This window comes from Cyanistes caeruleus, chromosome 36 (assembly GCF_971803275.1).
Source record: "Cyanistes caeruleus chromosome 36, bCyaCae1.hap1.1, whole genome shotgun sequence".
Taxonomy (NCBI): domain Eukaryota; kingdom Metazoa; phylum Chordata; class Aves; order Passeriformes; family Paridae; genus Cyanistes; species Cyanistes caeruleus.
The window spans coordinates 255,325-270,019 of NC_141737.1; the positions used below are offsets into that span (position 1 = coordinate 255,325).

Consider the following 14,695-nt stretch of genomic DNA (forward strand, 5'->3'; position numbering starts at 1 on the left):
TGTCCCTGACCCCTGAGTGACTGCAGTGACCCCTGAGTGACCCCTGAGTGACCCCAGAATGACCCCAATGACCCCTGAGTGACCCTGAGTGACCCTGAGTGACCCTGAGTGACCCCTGAGTGACCCCAATGACCCCGAGTGACCCCAATGACCCCTGAGTGACCCCTGAGTGACCCTGAGTGACCCTGAGTGACCCCTGAGTGACCCCAATGACCCCGAGTGACCCCAATGACCCCTGAGTGACCCTGAGTGACCCCAGGATGACCCTGAGTGACCCTGAGTGACCCCTGAGTGACCCTGAGTGTCCCCAGAGTGACCCCCGAGTGACCCCCGAGTGACCCCAATGACCCCTGAGTGACCCTGAGTGACCCCAAGTCCCCGAAATGACACAAATTTCCCCACTTTTGGTGTTTCTTGACCCCAGGATGACCCCAAGTGACCCCAGGCTGACCCCAATGACCCCAGGATGACCCCAGGATGACCCCTGACCCCTGACCTCTGAGCGGGTGTAGGCGGCCTGGCCGCGGGCGTCGCTGACGATGACGTACGGGACGCGGTCCCCGAGTGACCCCTGACCCCTGAGTGACCCCAATGACCCCGAGTGACCCCTGAGTGACCCCAGGATGACCTTTGACCCCTGACCTCTGAGCGGGTGTAGGCGGCCTGGCCGCGGGCGCCGCTGACGATGACGTACGGGACGCGGTCCCCGAGCGAGGGGGCGCTGCCGGGGTCCCTGCGCCGCAGCCTGGGCGGGAAAACGGACACGGGATTGGGGGAAAAACAGCCGGAATTGGGCAAATATCAGAATTGGGGCAAAAACAGCCGGAATTGGGGAAAAACGGACACGGGATTGGGGCAAAAACAGCCGGAATTGGACAAAAACAACGGGAATTGGGGAAAAACAACGGGAATTGGGGAAAAACGGACACAGGTTTGGGGCCAAAACAGCCGGAATCGGGAAAAAACAGCCGGAATTTGGGAAAGAACAGCTGGAATTGGGGATAAACAGCCGGAATTGGGGAAAAAACCAACGGGATTTGGGGAAAAACAACGGGATTTGGGGAAAAACAGCCGGAATCGGGAAAAAACAACGGGAATTGGGGGAAAAACAACGGGAATTGGGGAAAAAACAGTCGGAATTGGGGAAAAAACAGCTGGAATTGGGAAAAAATATCAGAATTGGGGAAAAACAGCCGGAATTGGGGAGAAACAGACACGGGTTTGGGGCCAAAACAGCCGGAATCGGGAAAAATATCAGAATTGGGGAAAAAACAGCTGGAATTGGGAAAAACAACGGGAATTTGGGGGAAAAACAGCCGGAATTGGGGAAAAAACCAACGGGATTTGGGGAAAAACAGCCGGAATTGGGAAAAAAACAGCCAGAATTGGGAAAAAACCCCATTCCCATGGGATTTTACCCCATTTCTGTGTATTTTTTCCCCGTTTTTTCCCATTTCTGGGTGTTTTCACCCCATTTTGCCCCCTCACCTCTCGGCCAGAGCCACGTGAGCCTGCGGGGCGCTGTAGGCGCTGGCACTGGTTTTATCCCCATTTTTTACCCCATTTCCGTGCAGTTTTTTCCCGTTTTTTCCCATTTCTGTGCCATTTTTTCCCGTTTTTGCCTGTTTTCACCCCAATTTTGCCCCTCACCTCTCGGCCAGAGCCACGTGAGCCTGCGGGGCGCTGTAGGCGCTGACAGTGCTTTTTTTCCCATTTTTTACCCTATTTCTGTGCAGTTTTTTCCCATTTCTGTGCATTTTTTCCCCGTTTTTTCCCGTTTTTGCCTGTTTTTACCCCATTTTCTCCCCTCACCTCTGGGCCAGAGCCACGTGAGCCTGCGGGGCGCTGCAGGCACTGACAGTGCTTTTTTTCCCATTTTTTACCCCATTTCTGTGCAGTTTTTTCCCATTTCTGTGCATTTTTTTCCTGTTTTTTCCCATTTTTGCCTGTTTTCACCCCAATTTTGCCCCCTCACCTCTCGGCCAGAGCCACGTGAGCCTGCGGGGCGCTGTAGGCGCTGACACTGGTTTTATCCCCATTTTTTACCCCATTTCTGTGCAGTTTTTTCCCGTTTTTTCCCCGTTTTTCCCGTTTTTTCCCGTTTTTTCCTGTTTTCACCCCATTTTCTCCCCTCACCTCTCGGCCAGAGCCACGTGAGCCTGCGGGGCGCTGTAGGCGCTGGCACTGGTTTTATCCCCATTTTTTACCCCATTTCTGTGCAGTTTTTTCCTGTTTTTTCCCATTTCTGTGTATTTTTTCCCCGTTTTTTCCCGTTTCCGGGTGTTTTCACCCCATTTTCTCCCCTCACCTCTCGGCCAGAGCCACGTGAGCCTGCGGGGCGCTGTAGGCGCTGGCGGCGCGCGTCAGCTCCTTGGTGATGACGAGCTGGGAGATGTCGATGCGGTTACAGAGCAGGTCTGAGATCACTTCCTGAGCGTGAGCCACGGCACCCATGGGGTCCCTGGGGAGAGACCCAAAATCACCCAAAATCAACCCAAAAACTGACCCAAAATCAGCCAAAAACTGCCCCAAAAACTGACCCAAAATCAGCCAAAATCACCCCAAAAACTGACCCAAAATCACCCCAGAATCACCTCCTGAGCGTGAGCCACGGCACCCATGGGGTCCCTGGGGAGAGACCCAAAATCACCCAAAATCAACCCAAAAACTGCCCCAAAATCAGCCAAAAACTGCCCCAAAAACTGACCCAAAATCGGCCAAAATCACCCCAAAAACTGCCCCAAAATCACCCCAGAATCACCTCCTGAGCGTGAGCCACGGCACCCATGGGGTCCCTGGGGAGAGACCCAAAATCACCCAAAATCAACCCAAAAACTGACCCAAAATCAGCCAAAAACTGCCCCAAAAACTGACCCAAAATCAGCCAAAATCACCCCAAAAACTGCCCCAAAATCACCCCAGAATCACCCCAAAAACTGCACCAGAAACTGACCCAAAATCACCCCAAAATCACCTCCTGCGCGTGAGCCACGGCACCCATGGGGTCCCTGGGGAGAGACCCAAAATCACCCAAAATCAACCCAAAAACTGACCCAAAATCAGCCAAAAACTGCCCCAAAAACTGACCCAAAATCAGCCAAAATCACCCCAAAAACTGCCCCAAAATCACCTCCTGAGCGTGAGCCACGGCACCCATGGGGTCCCTGGGGAGAGACCCAAAATCACCCAAAATCACCCCAAAAACTGACCCAAAATCACCCCAAAAACTGCACCAGAAACTGACCCAAAATCACCCAAAATCACCCCAAAAACTGCACCAGAAACTGACCCAAAATCACCCCAAAACTCCCCTAAAACCAGCTCCAAAATCACCCCAAAACTGCACCAAAAACTGCCCCAAAATCACCCCAAAATCACCTCCTGAGCGTGAGCCACGGCACCCATGGGGTCCCTGGAGAAACAGGCCCAAAATCACCCAAAATCACCCCAAAAACTGCTCCAAAATCAGCCAAAAACTGCCCCAAAAACTGACCCAAAAACGGCCCCAAAATCACCCCAAAATTTGCCCCAAAATCACCTCCTGCGCATGAGCCACGGCACCCATGGGGTCCCTGGGGAGAGACCCAAAATCACCCAAAATCAACCCAAAAACTGACCCAAAATCAGCCAAAAACTGCCCCAAAAACTGACCCAAAATCAGCCAAAATCACCCCAAAAACTGACCCAAAATCACCCCAGAATCAGCTCCTGCGCGTGAGCCACGGCACCCATGGGATCCCTGGGGAGAGACCCAAAATCGGCCAAAATCACCCCAAAAACTGCACCAGAAACTGACCCAAAATCACCCCAAAATCACCCCAAAAACTGCACCAGAAACTGACCCAAAATCAACCCAAAATCACCCCAAAAACGGCCCCAAAATCACCCCAGAATCACCTCCTGCGCGTGAGCCACGCCACCCATGGGGTCCCTGGGGAGAGACCCAAAATCACCCAAAATCAACCCAAAAACTGACCCAAAATCAGCCAAAAACTGCACCAGAAACTGACCCAAAATCAGCCAAAATCACCCCAAAAACTGCCCCAAAATCACCCCAGAATCACTTCCTGAGCGTGAGCCACGGCACCCATGGGGTCCCTGGGGAGAGACCCAAAATCACCCAAAATCAACCCAAAAACTGACCCAAAATCAGCCAAAAACTGCCCAAAATCACCCCAAAAACTGACCCAAAATCAGCCAAAAACTGCCCCAAAAACTGCCCCAAAATCAGCCAAAATCACCCCAAAAACTGCCCCAAAATCACCCCAAAATCACCTCCTGCGCGTGAGCCACGGCACCCATGGGGTCCCTGGGGAGAGACCCAAAATCACCCAAAATCAACCCAAAAACTGACCCAAAATCAGCCAAAAACTGCCCCAAAAACTGACCCAAAATCGGCCAAAATCACCCCAAAAACTGCCCCAAAATCACCCCAAAAACTGACCCAAAATCACCCCAGAATCACCTCCTGCGCGTGAGCCACGGCACCCATGGGATCCCTGGGGAGAGACCCAAAATTGGCCAAAATCACCCCAAAAACTGCCCCAAAATCAGCCAAAAACTGACCCAAAATCAGCCAAAATCACCCCAAAAACTGCCCCAAAATCACCCCAGAATCAGCTCCTGAGCGTGAGCCACGTCACCCATGGGGTCCCTGGAGAAACAGACCCAAAATTGGCCAAAATCACCCCAAAAACTGCCCCAAAATCGGCCAAAATCACCCCAAAAACTGACCCAAAATCACCCCAAAAACTGCCCCAAAAACTGACCCAAAATCGGCCCAAATCACCCCAAAAACGGCCCCAAAATCACCTCCTGAGCGTGAGCCACGGCACCCATGGGGTCCCTGGGGAGAGACCCAAAATCAGCCCAAATCACCCCAAAAACTGCACCAGAAACTGACCCAAAATCACCCCAAAATCACCCCAAAAACTGACCCAAAATCACCCCAAAATCACCCTAAAAACTGCACCAAAAACTGCTCCAAAATCACCCCAAAAACTGCCCCAAAACCACCCAAAATCACCCCCAAAACTGCCCAAAAATCACCCCAAAATCACACCAAAAACATCCCCAAAAATCACCCCAAAACCACCCAAAATCACCCTAAAACTGCCCTAAAACCGGCTCCAAAATCACAAAACTGCACCAAAATCACCCCAAAAATGCCCCAAAATCATCCAAAACTGCCCCAAAAACTGCCCCAAAATCACCCCAGAATTGACCCCAAAACTGCCCCAAAAACCGGCTCCAAAATCACCCCAAAACCACCCCAAAATGACCCCAATTCACCCCAAAAACTGCTGCAAAAATCACCCCAAAAACTGCCCCAAAATCACCTCAAATCACCCCAAAAATCTCCCAAATCCGCCCCAATCTCGGCATCCTCAGGGGCCGAACCCGGCCTGAATTTTCCCTTTTCTTTCCCAATTTTTCCCATTTTTCCACCACTTTTCCATTGGTTTGCTCCATTTTTCACCATTTTCCCATTTTTCACCATTTCTTGCCATTTTTCACCATTTCTTGCCATTTTTAACCATTTTTTGTAATTTTTTCACCGTTTTTTCACCGTTTTTTGCCATTTTTTCACCGTTTTTCGCCATTTTTCACCATTTTTTGCCATTTTTTCACCGTTTTTCACCGTTTTTTCACAGTTTTTCACCGTTTTTCCCCGTTTTCTCCCCATTTCCCACCCGTGCAGCAGGATCCAGCACAGCCAGGCCGTCACTCGGGGTAAAACCCTCTCATTTTGGGGCATTTTCCCCATTTTTAACCATTTTCCAGTCATTTTTTACCCATTTTTCACCATTTTTCACCATTTTTTCTCCATTTTTCACCGTTTTTTCACCGTTTTTCCCATTTTCCCCCGTTTTCTCCCCATTTCCCACCTGTGCAGCAGGATCCTGCACAGCCAGGCCGTCACTCGGGGTAAAACCCTCTCATTTTGGGGCCATTTCCCCATTTTTAACCATTTTCCCCATTTTTCAGCCATTTTTTACCCGATTTTCACCATTTTTTCACCGTTTTTCACCGTTTTTTCACCGTTTTTCACCGTTTTTCCCCATTTTCTCCCCATTTCCCACCTGTGCAGCAGGATCCAGCGCAGCCAGGCCGTCACCAGGTTGGCAGCCAGGGTAAAACCCTCTGATTTTGGGGCATTTTCCCCATTTTTAACCATTTTTAACAATTTTTAACCATTTTCCAGCCATTTTTTACCCGATTTTCACCATTTTTTCACCGTTTTCCCCCGTTTTCTCCCCATTTCCCACCCGTGCAGCAGGATCCAGCACAGCCAGGCCGTCACTTGGGGTAAAACCCTCTCATTTTGGGGACATTTCCCCATTTTTAACCATTTTCCCCATTTTCTCAGCCATTTTTTACCCGATTTTCACCATTTTTTCACCGTTTTTCACCGTTTCTCCCCGTTTTTTCCCGTTTTCTCCCCATTTCCCACCTGTGCAGCAGGATCCTGCGCAGCCAGGCCGTCACTCGGGGTAAAACCCTCTCATTTTGGGGCCATTTCCCCATTTTTCCCCATTTTTCAGCCATTTTTTACCCGATTTTCACCATTTTTTCACCATTTTTTCACCATTTTTTCACCGTTTTTCACCGTTTTCCCCCGTTTTCTCCCCATTTCCCACCTGTGCAGCAGGATCCTGCGCAGCCAGGCCGTCACTCGGGGTAAAACCCTCTCATTTTGGGGCCATTTCCCCATTTTTCACCATTTTCCCCATTTTTCAGCCATTTTTTCACCGTTTTTCACCACTTTTTCACCTTTTTTCACCGTTTTTCACCGTTTCCCCCCGTTTTTCCCCGTTTTCTCCCCATTTCCCACCTGTGCAGCAGGATCCAGCACAGCCAGGCCGTCACCAGGTTGGCAGCCAGGGTAAAACCCTCTCATTTTGGGGCCATTTCCCCATTTTTAACCATTTCCCCCATTTTTCAGCCATTTTTTACCCGATTTTCACCATTTTTTCACCGTTTTTCACCATTTTTTCACCGTTTTTCCCCGTTTTCTCCCCATTTCCCACCTGTGCAGCAGGATCCTGCGCAGACACGCCGTCACCAGGTTGGCAGCCGGGGTAAAACCCTCTCATTTTGGGGCATTTTCCCCATTTTTAACCATTTTTAACAATTTTTAACCATTTTCCAGCCATTTTTTACCCGATTTTCACCATTTTTTCACCGTTTTTCACCATTTTTTCACCATTTCTCCCCGTTTTCTCCCCATTTCCCACCTGTGCAGCAGGATCCTGCGCAGACACGCCGTCACCAGGTTGGCAGCCAGGGGACAGTTGTCCCTCCTGACGGCCTCCAGCCCCTTGCAGTCCAGCCGGGGCTCGGCGCCGCCGGCGAAGCAGAGCCCGGCGTAGCGCTTCTTGCTGATCAGCAGGTAGGGCAGGTACACCTGGCCAGGTGTGACAGCGTCACCCCCGCCCTCAATCCCATTGAGCCTTTGCCCTGCTTCTTTCGACTTTTTATCCCCAATTTTTACCCTTTTTTTACATTTTTTTCCCCATTTTTTAGCCATTTTTTCACGTTTTTAAGGGTTTTTTTTCCCCATTTTTTCCCTCTTTTTTAGCAATTTTTTCATAATTTTTCCCCATTTTTGCCCCCAATTTTTCAGCTTTTTATTCCCATTTTTTCACCATTTTTCCCATTTTTTCCCTCTTTTTTAGCAATTTTTTCCTAATTTTTTCCCCATTTTTGCCCCCATTTTTTCAGCTTTTTATTCCCAATTTTTAGCCATTTTTCCCTATTTTTTAGCAATTTTTTCTTAATTTTTTTCTCAATTTTTCCCCATTTTTCCCACTTTTTTTAGTCTTTTTTTCCCATTTTTTAAGATTTTTGCCCTATTTTTTAGCAATTTTTTTCTAATTTTTCCCCATTTTTGCCCCCATTTTTTCAGCTTTTTATTTCCATTTTTTAGCCATTTTTTCCCTATTTTTTCCCTATTTTTTAGCAATTTTTTCTTAAATTTTTCTCCATTTTTCCCCATTTTTCCCACTTTTTTTAGTCTTTCCCATTTTTTTAAGATTTTTGCCCCATTTTTTAGCAATTTTTTCCTAATTTTTCCCTATTTTTTCCCCCATTTTTTCAGCTTTTTATTCCCACTTTTTAGCCATTTTTCCCATTTTTTCCCTCTTTTTTAGCAATTTTTCCTAATTTTTCCCCATTTTTGCCCCCATTTTTTCAGCTTTTTATTCCCACTTTTTAGCCATTTTTCCCATTTTTTCCCTCTTTTTTAGCAATTTTTTCTTAATTTTTTTCTCATTTTTTCCCCATTTTTCCCACTTTTTTTAGTCCTTTTTTCCCATTTTTTTAAGATTTTTGCCCTATTTTTTAGCAATTTTTTTCTAATTTTTCCCCATTTTTGCCCCCATTTTTTCAGCTTTTTATTCCCATTTTTTCGCCATTTTTCCCATTTTTTCCCTCTTTTTTAGCAATTTTTCCTAATTTTTCCCCATTTTTGCCCCCATTTTTTCAGCTTTTTATTCCAAATTTTTAGCCATTTTTTCCCCATTTTTTTGCAATTTTTTCTTAATTTTTTTCTCAATTTTTCCCCATTTTTCCCACTTTTTTTAGTCTTTTTTTCCCATTTTTTTAAGATTTTTTCCCTCTTTTTTAGCAATTTTTTTCTAATTTTTCCCCATTTTTGCCCCCATTTTTTCAGCTTTTTATTCCCATTTTTTAGCCATTTTTTCCCTATTTTTTCCCTATTTTTTAGCAATTTTTTCTTAAATTTTTTCTCAGTTTTTCCCCATTTTTCCCACTTTTTTTAGTCTTTTTTTCCCATTTTTTTAAGATTTTTGCCCCATTTTTTAGCAATTTTTCCCTGCTTTCTCTTAATTTTTTCCCCATTTTACCCCATTTTCCCCTATTTTTTAGCCATTTTCCCCCCATTTTTAGCTTTTTTACCCATTTTTCCCCTATTTTTTAGCCATTTTTTCCCAAATTTTTCCATTTTTTAGCCTTTTTCCTATTTTTCCCTCTATTTTTAGCCATTTATTAGCATTTTTCCCCAATTTCTCTCAATTTTTTTGTCATTTTTCCCACTTTTTAACCTTTTTCTCTTATTTTTCTCCCATTTTTCCCGTATTTTTCAGCCATTTTTTCCCAAATTTTTTTCCCTTTTTTTTAACAAGCTTTTCCTATTTTTTCCTCTTTTTTTAGTCATTTTTTCCCATCTTTTCCCTCTTTTTTTCCCATTTTCCCCCATTTTTTAGCTCTTTTTTTCCCATTTTTTTCCCCATTTTCCACCCATTTTTAACCTTTTTTTGTCTCTATTTCCCCCAAAAAACCCCAAATTCCCCCCCCCACAAATTTTGATTCCCCTCAAATTTTGGGCCCCTCCCCCCCCAATTTTGGGGCCCCTCCCCCCAAATTTTGACCCCTCCCCCCATTTTGGGCCCCTCCCCCCACCCCTATTTTGGCTCCTCCCCCCAATTTTTGACCCCACCCCCAATTTTGGGCCCCTCCCCCCAATTTTGGCTCCCCCCACCCCAATTTTGGGACCCCTCCCCCCCAAATTTTGGCCCCTCCCCCAAATTTTGGGCCCCTCCCCCCAATTTTGGCCCCTCCCCCCCATTCTGGGCCCCTCCCCCCCGTTTTGGCCCCTCCCCCCATTTTTGGCCCCATCCCCCCCGTTTTTGGCCCCTCCCCCCCGTTTTGGCCCCCCGTTTTTGGCCCCTTCCCCCCGTTTTTGGCCCCTCCCCCCCCGTTTTGGCCCCACCTTCTCGAACTCCAGCCGGATGGGGGAGGGGAAGTGGCCGGACACCCAGGTGGCCACTTCGCGTCCCAGCGCGGCCGCCTCGGCCACCGAGGCCACGCCCAGGCGGCACATCACCGAGTCCGTGTCCCCGTACACCACCTGGGGACCCCAAAATCCCATTAAAACACCCCAAAACTCCCCCCAGGTGACATCACCGAGTCCGTGTCCCCGTACACCACCTGGGGACCCCAAATTCGGCATCAGGACCCCAAAAAACCCCAAAAACCACCCCAAAAACCCCAAAACTGCATTGAAATACCCCAAAATCTCATTAAAATACCCCAAAACTGCACTGAAATACCCCAAAATCTCATTGAAGTACCCCAAAACTCCCCCCAGGTACAGCCCAGGTGACATCACTGAGTCCGTGTCGCCGTACACCACCTGGGGACCCCAAATTCAGGATTGGGGACCCCAAATTCGGCATCAGGACCCCAAAAAACCCCAAAAACCACCCCAAAAACCCCAAAAACCTCACTGAAATACCCCAAAATCTCATTAAAATACCCCAAAATCTCATTAAAATACCCCAAATCTCATTAAAATACCCCAAAATCTCATTGAAATACCCCAAAACCCCCCCAGGTGACGTCACCGAGTCCGTGTCGCCGTACACCACCTGGGGACCCCAAATTCAGCATCAGGACCCCAAAAAACCCCAAAATCCACCCCAAAAACCCCAAAAACCTCACTGAAATACCCCAAAATCTCATTGAAATACCCCAAAATCTCATTAAAATACCCCAAAACTCCCCCCAGGTGACGTCACCGCATCTGTGTCCCCGTGCAACACCTGGGGACCCCAAAAATCACCCCAAAAACCCCATTGAAATACCCCAAAACTTCATTAAAATACCCCATAAACCTCATTCAAATACCCCAAATTCGGGATTGGGGACCCCAAAAACCCCAAAACTGCCCCAAAATCCCCATTAAAAATTCCCTGAGTGTCCCCAGGTGTCCCCAGCTCCCCAGGTGTGTCCCAGGTGTCCCCAGGTGTCCCCAGGTGTGTCCCAGGTGTGTCCCAGGTGTCCCAGGTGTCCCAGGTGTCCCCAGGTGTGTCCCAGGTGTATTTCAGCTGTCCCCAGGTGTCCCCAGGTGTCCCCAGGTGTGTCCCAGGTGTCCCCAGGTGTCCCCAGGTGTGTCCCAGGTGTCCCCAGGTGTGTCCCAGGTGTCCCAGGTGTGCCCCAGGTGTGTCCCAGGTGTCCCCAGGTGTCCCAGGTGTGTCCCAGGTGTGTCCCAGGTGTCCCCAGGTGTCCCAGGTGTGTCCCAGGTGTCCCCAGGTGTCCCCAGGTGTCCCCAGGTGTGTCCCAGGTGTCCCCAGGTGTCCCCAGGTGTGTCCCAGGTGTCCCAGGTGTGTCCCAGGTGTCCCCAGGTGTCCCAGGTGTGTCCCAGGTGTATTTCAGATGTCCCCAGGTGTCCCCAGGTGTGTCCCAGGTGTCCCCAGGTGTCCCCAGGTGTGTCCCAGGTGTCCCCAGGTGTCCCCAGGTGTCCCCAGGTGTATCCAGGTGTGTTTTGGGTGTCCCCAGGTGTGTCCCCAGGTGTCCCCAGGTGTCCCCAGGTGTCCCCAGGTGTCCCAGGTGTGTCCCAGGTGTATTTCAGGTGTCCCCAGGTGTGTCCCAGGTGTTCCCAGGTGTCCCAGCTGTCCCCAGGTATTCCCAGGTGTGTCCCAGGTGTCCCCAGGTGTGTCCCAGGTGTGTCCCAGGTGTCCCCAGGTGTGTCCCAGGTGTGTCCCAGGTGTCCCCAGGTGTCCCCAGGTGTGTCCCCAGGTGTCCCCAGGTGTGTCCCAGGTGTGTCCCAGGTGTCCCCAGGTGTGTCCCAGGTGTGTCCCAGGTGTCCCCAGGTGTCCCCAGGTGTCCCCAGGTGTATTTCAGCTGTCCCCAGGTGTGTCCCAGGTGTATTTCAGATGTCCCCAGGTGTCCCCAGGTGTCCCCAGGTGTCCCCAGGTGTGTCCCAGGTGTCCCCAGGTGTATCCAGGTGTGTCACCTGCACATCCGGGTATTTGCTCTCCACCAGCTGCTTCGTTCTCTCGATCATCTGGCGCCCGAAGCCGGTCACGCTCTGCGGGGACACAGGTGAGGCTCAGGTGTGCACAGGTGAGACTCAGGTGTGCACAGGTGAGGTTCAGGTGTGCACAGGTGAGCTCAGGTGAGCACAGGTGAGCCCAGGTGAGCTCAGGTGTGCACAGGTGTGGTTCAGGTGTGCACAGGTGTGGTTCAGGTGTGCACAGGTGTGGTTCAGGTGTGCACAGGTGAGCTCAGGTGAGCTCAGGTGTGCACAGGTGAGCTCAGGTGTGCTCAGGTGTGCACAGGTGAGCTCAGGTGAGCTCAGGTGTGCACAGGTGAGCTCAGGTGTGGTTCAGGTGAGCCCAGGTGTGGTTCAGGTGTGGTTCAGGTGAGCACAGGTGTCCACAGGTGAGCTCAGGTGTACACAGGTGTGGTTCAGGTGAGCCCAGGTGTGGTTCAGGTGTGCACAGGTGAGGTTCAGGTGTGCACATGTGTGCACAGGTGAGGTTCAGGTGCATTTCACCTGTCCCCAGGTGTCCCCAGGTGTCCCCAGGTGTCCCCAGGTGTGTCCCAGGTGTCCCCAGGTGTGTCCCAGGTGTCCCCAGGTGTGTCAGTGTCTATCCCAGCTGTGTCTCACCTGTCCCCAGGTGTCCCCAGGTGTGTCCCTGTCCCCAGGTGTCCCCAGGTGTCCCCAGGTGTGTTTACCTGGGATATCTCCAGGCAGGGCAGTTTTCCCGCCTGCGCTCCGGTGTGTCCCTGTCCCCAGGTGTGTCCCCAGGTGTCCCCAGGTGTCCCCAGGTGTTCCCAGGTGTCCCCAGGTGTCCCCAGGTGTGTCTCACCTGTCCCCAGGTGTCCCAGGTGTGTCTCACCTGTCCCCAGGTGTGTTACCTGGGATATCTCCAGGCAGGGCAGTTTTCCCGCCTGCGCTCCGGTGAATCCGTAGACGGAATTTGCGCTGACCTTGAGCGCGAGCTGCCGCCCGTCCAGCACCTGCCGCCGCTCGGGGTCCTGCTCCTGCGCCAGCGCCGCCTTCACCCTGCGGGGACGGCAGGTGAGCGCACCTGGGCACAGCTGGGCACACCTGGGCACACCTGGGAACAGCTGGGAACAGCTGGGATCCAAAATTCCCACAAAAATCCCAAAATCCCCGCAAAAACCCCAGCTCGGGTCCTGCTCCTGCGCCAGCGCCGCCTTCACCCTGCGGGGACGGCAGGTGAGTGCACCTGGGCACAGCTGGGCACACCTGGGCACACCTGGGAACAGCTGGGATCCAAAATTCCCAAAATTCCCACAAAAATCCCCAAAATCCCCGCAAAAATCCGCACAGAAATCCCCAAAATCCTAACAAAAATCCCAGCTCGGGTCCTGCTCCTGCGCCAGCGCCGCCTTCACCCTGCGGGGACGGCAGGTGAGCTCACCTGGGCACACCTGGGGACACCTGGGCACAGCTGGGCACACCTGGGGACACCTGGGATCCAAAATTCCCACAAAAATCCCAAAATCCCCGCAAAAATCCGCACAGAAATCCCCAAAATCCCCAAAATCCTAACAAAAACCCCAGCTCGGGTTCTGCTCCTGCGCCAGCGCCGCCTTCACCCTGCGGGGACGGCAGGTGAGCACACCTGGGCACACCTGGGAACAGCTGGGCACACCTGGGAACAGCTGGGATCCAAAATTCCCACAAAAATCCCAAAATCCCCGCAAAAATCCCAAAATCCCCGCAAAAATCCCAAAATTCCCACAAAAATCCGCACAGAAAACCCCAAAATCCCCAAAAATTCACTCAAATCCCCCAGCTCAGTTCCTGCTCTGATCCCTGATCCTGATCCTGATCCCATCAATCCCGATATTCCCGATATTCCCAGAATTCCCGATGTTATTCCCGGAATTCCCGGTGTTATTCCCGGTGTTATTCCCACCTGCTCCGTGCGGCCAGCAGCCCCCGCAGCACCCGGGGCAGGACCCCGCTCCCGATCCCATAAATCCCATAAATCCCACAATTCCCAGAATTCCCGGAATTCCCAGAATTCCCGATGTTATTCCCAGAATTCCCAGAATTCCCGGTGTTATTCCCAATGTTATTCCCATTATTCCCACCTGCTCCGTGCGGCCAGCAGCCCCCGCAGCACCCGGGGCAGGACCCCGCTCCCGATCCCATAAATCCCACAATTCCCATAAATCCCGTTATTCCCAGAATTCCCGGTGTTATTCCCAGAATTCCCGGTGTTATTCCCGATGTTATTCCCGTTATTCCCACCTGCTCCTGGCGGCCAGCAGCCCCCGCAGCACCCGGGGCAGGACCCCGCTCCCAATCCCATAAATCCCATAAATCCCATAAATCCCACAATTCCCAGAATTCCCAGAATTCCCAGAATTCCCGGTGTTATTCCCAGTGTTATTCCCGGAATTCCCGGTGTTATTCCCGGTGTTATTCCCAGAATTCCCGGTGTTATTCCCAGAATTCCCGATGTTATTCCCAGAATTCCCAGTGTTATTCCCACCTGCTCCTGGCGGCCAGCAGCCCCCGCAGCACCCGGGGCAGGACCCCGCTCCCAATCCCGATATTCCCAGAATTCCCGATATTCCCGGTATTCCCGGAATTCCCAGAATTCCCGGAATTCCCGGTGTTATTCCCAGAATTCCCAATGTTATTCCCGTTATTCCCACCTGCTCCGTGCGGCCAGCAGCCCCCGCAGCACCCGGGGCAGGACCCCGCTCCCGATCCCATAAATCCCATAAATCCCATAAATCCCACAATTCCCGTTATTCCCGTTATTCCCAGAATTCCCGATGTTATTCCCGGTGTTATTCCCGGAATTCCCGGTGTTATTCCCATAAATCCCACAATTCCCAGAATTCCCGGTGTTATTCCCGGTGTTATTCCCACCTGCTCCGTGCGGCCAGCAGCCCCCGCAGC

At 50.9% G+C, this 14,695-nt stretch overlaps 1 protein-coding gene across 1 annotated transcript in view; it reads right to left on the reverse strand.

The window, feature by feature from the left end:
• Positions 1-14,695, reverse strand: part of POLD1 (DNA polymerase delta 1, catalytic subunit) — a 49,418-nt gene that overhangs the window by 6,394 nt on the left and 28,329 nt on the right. The window contains exons 17-22 of the mRNA XM_086871509.1: positions 12,667-12,814; positions 11,759-11,833; positions 9,734-9,871; positions 7,239-7,408; positions 2,309-2,461; positions 643-745 (exon numbers count right to left, since the gene is read on the reverse strand). Of these exons, the coding sequence (XP_086727635.1) occupies positions 643-745; positions 2,309-2,461; positions 7,239-7,408; positions 9,734-9,871; positions 11,759-11,833; positions 12,667-12,814 (787 nt within the window). The remainder of the gene's footprint in view (positions 1-642; positions 746-2,308; positions 2,462-7,238; positions 7,409-9,733; positions 9,872-11,758; positions 11,834-12,666; positions 12,815-14,695) is intronic.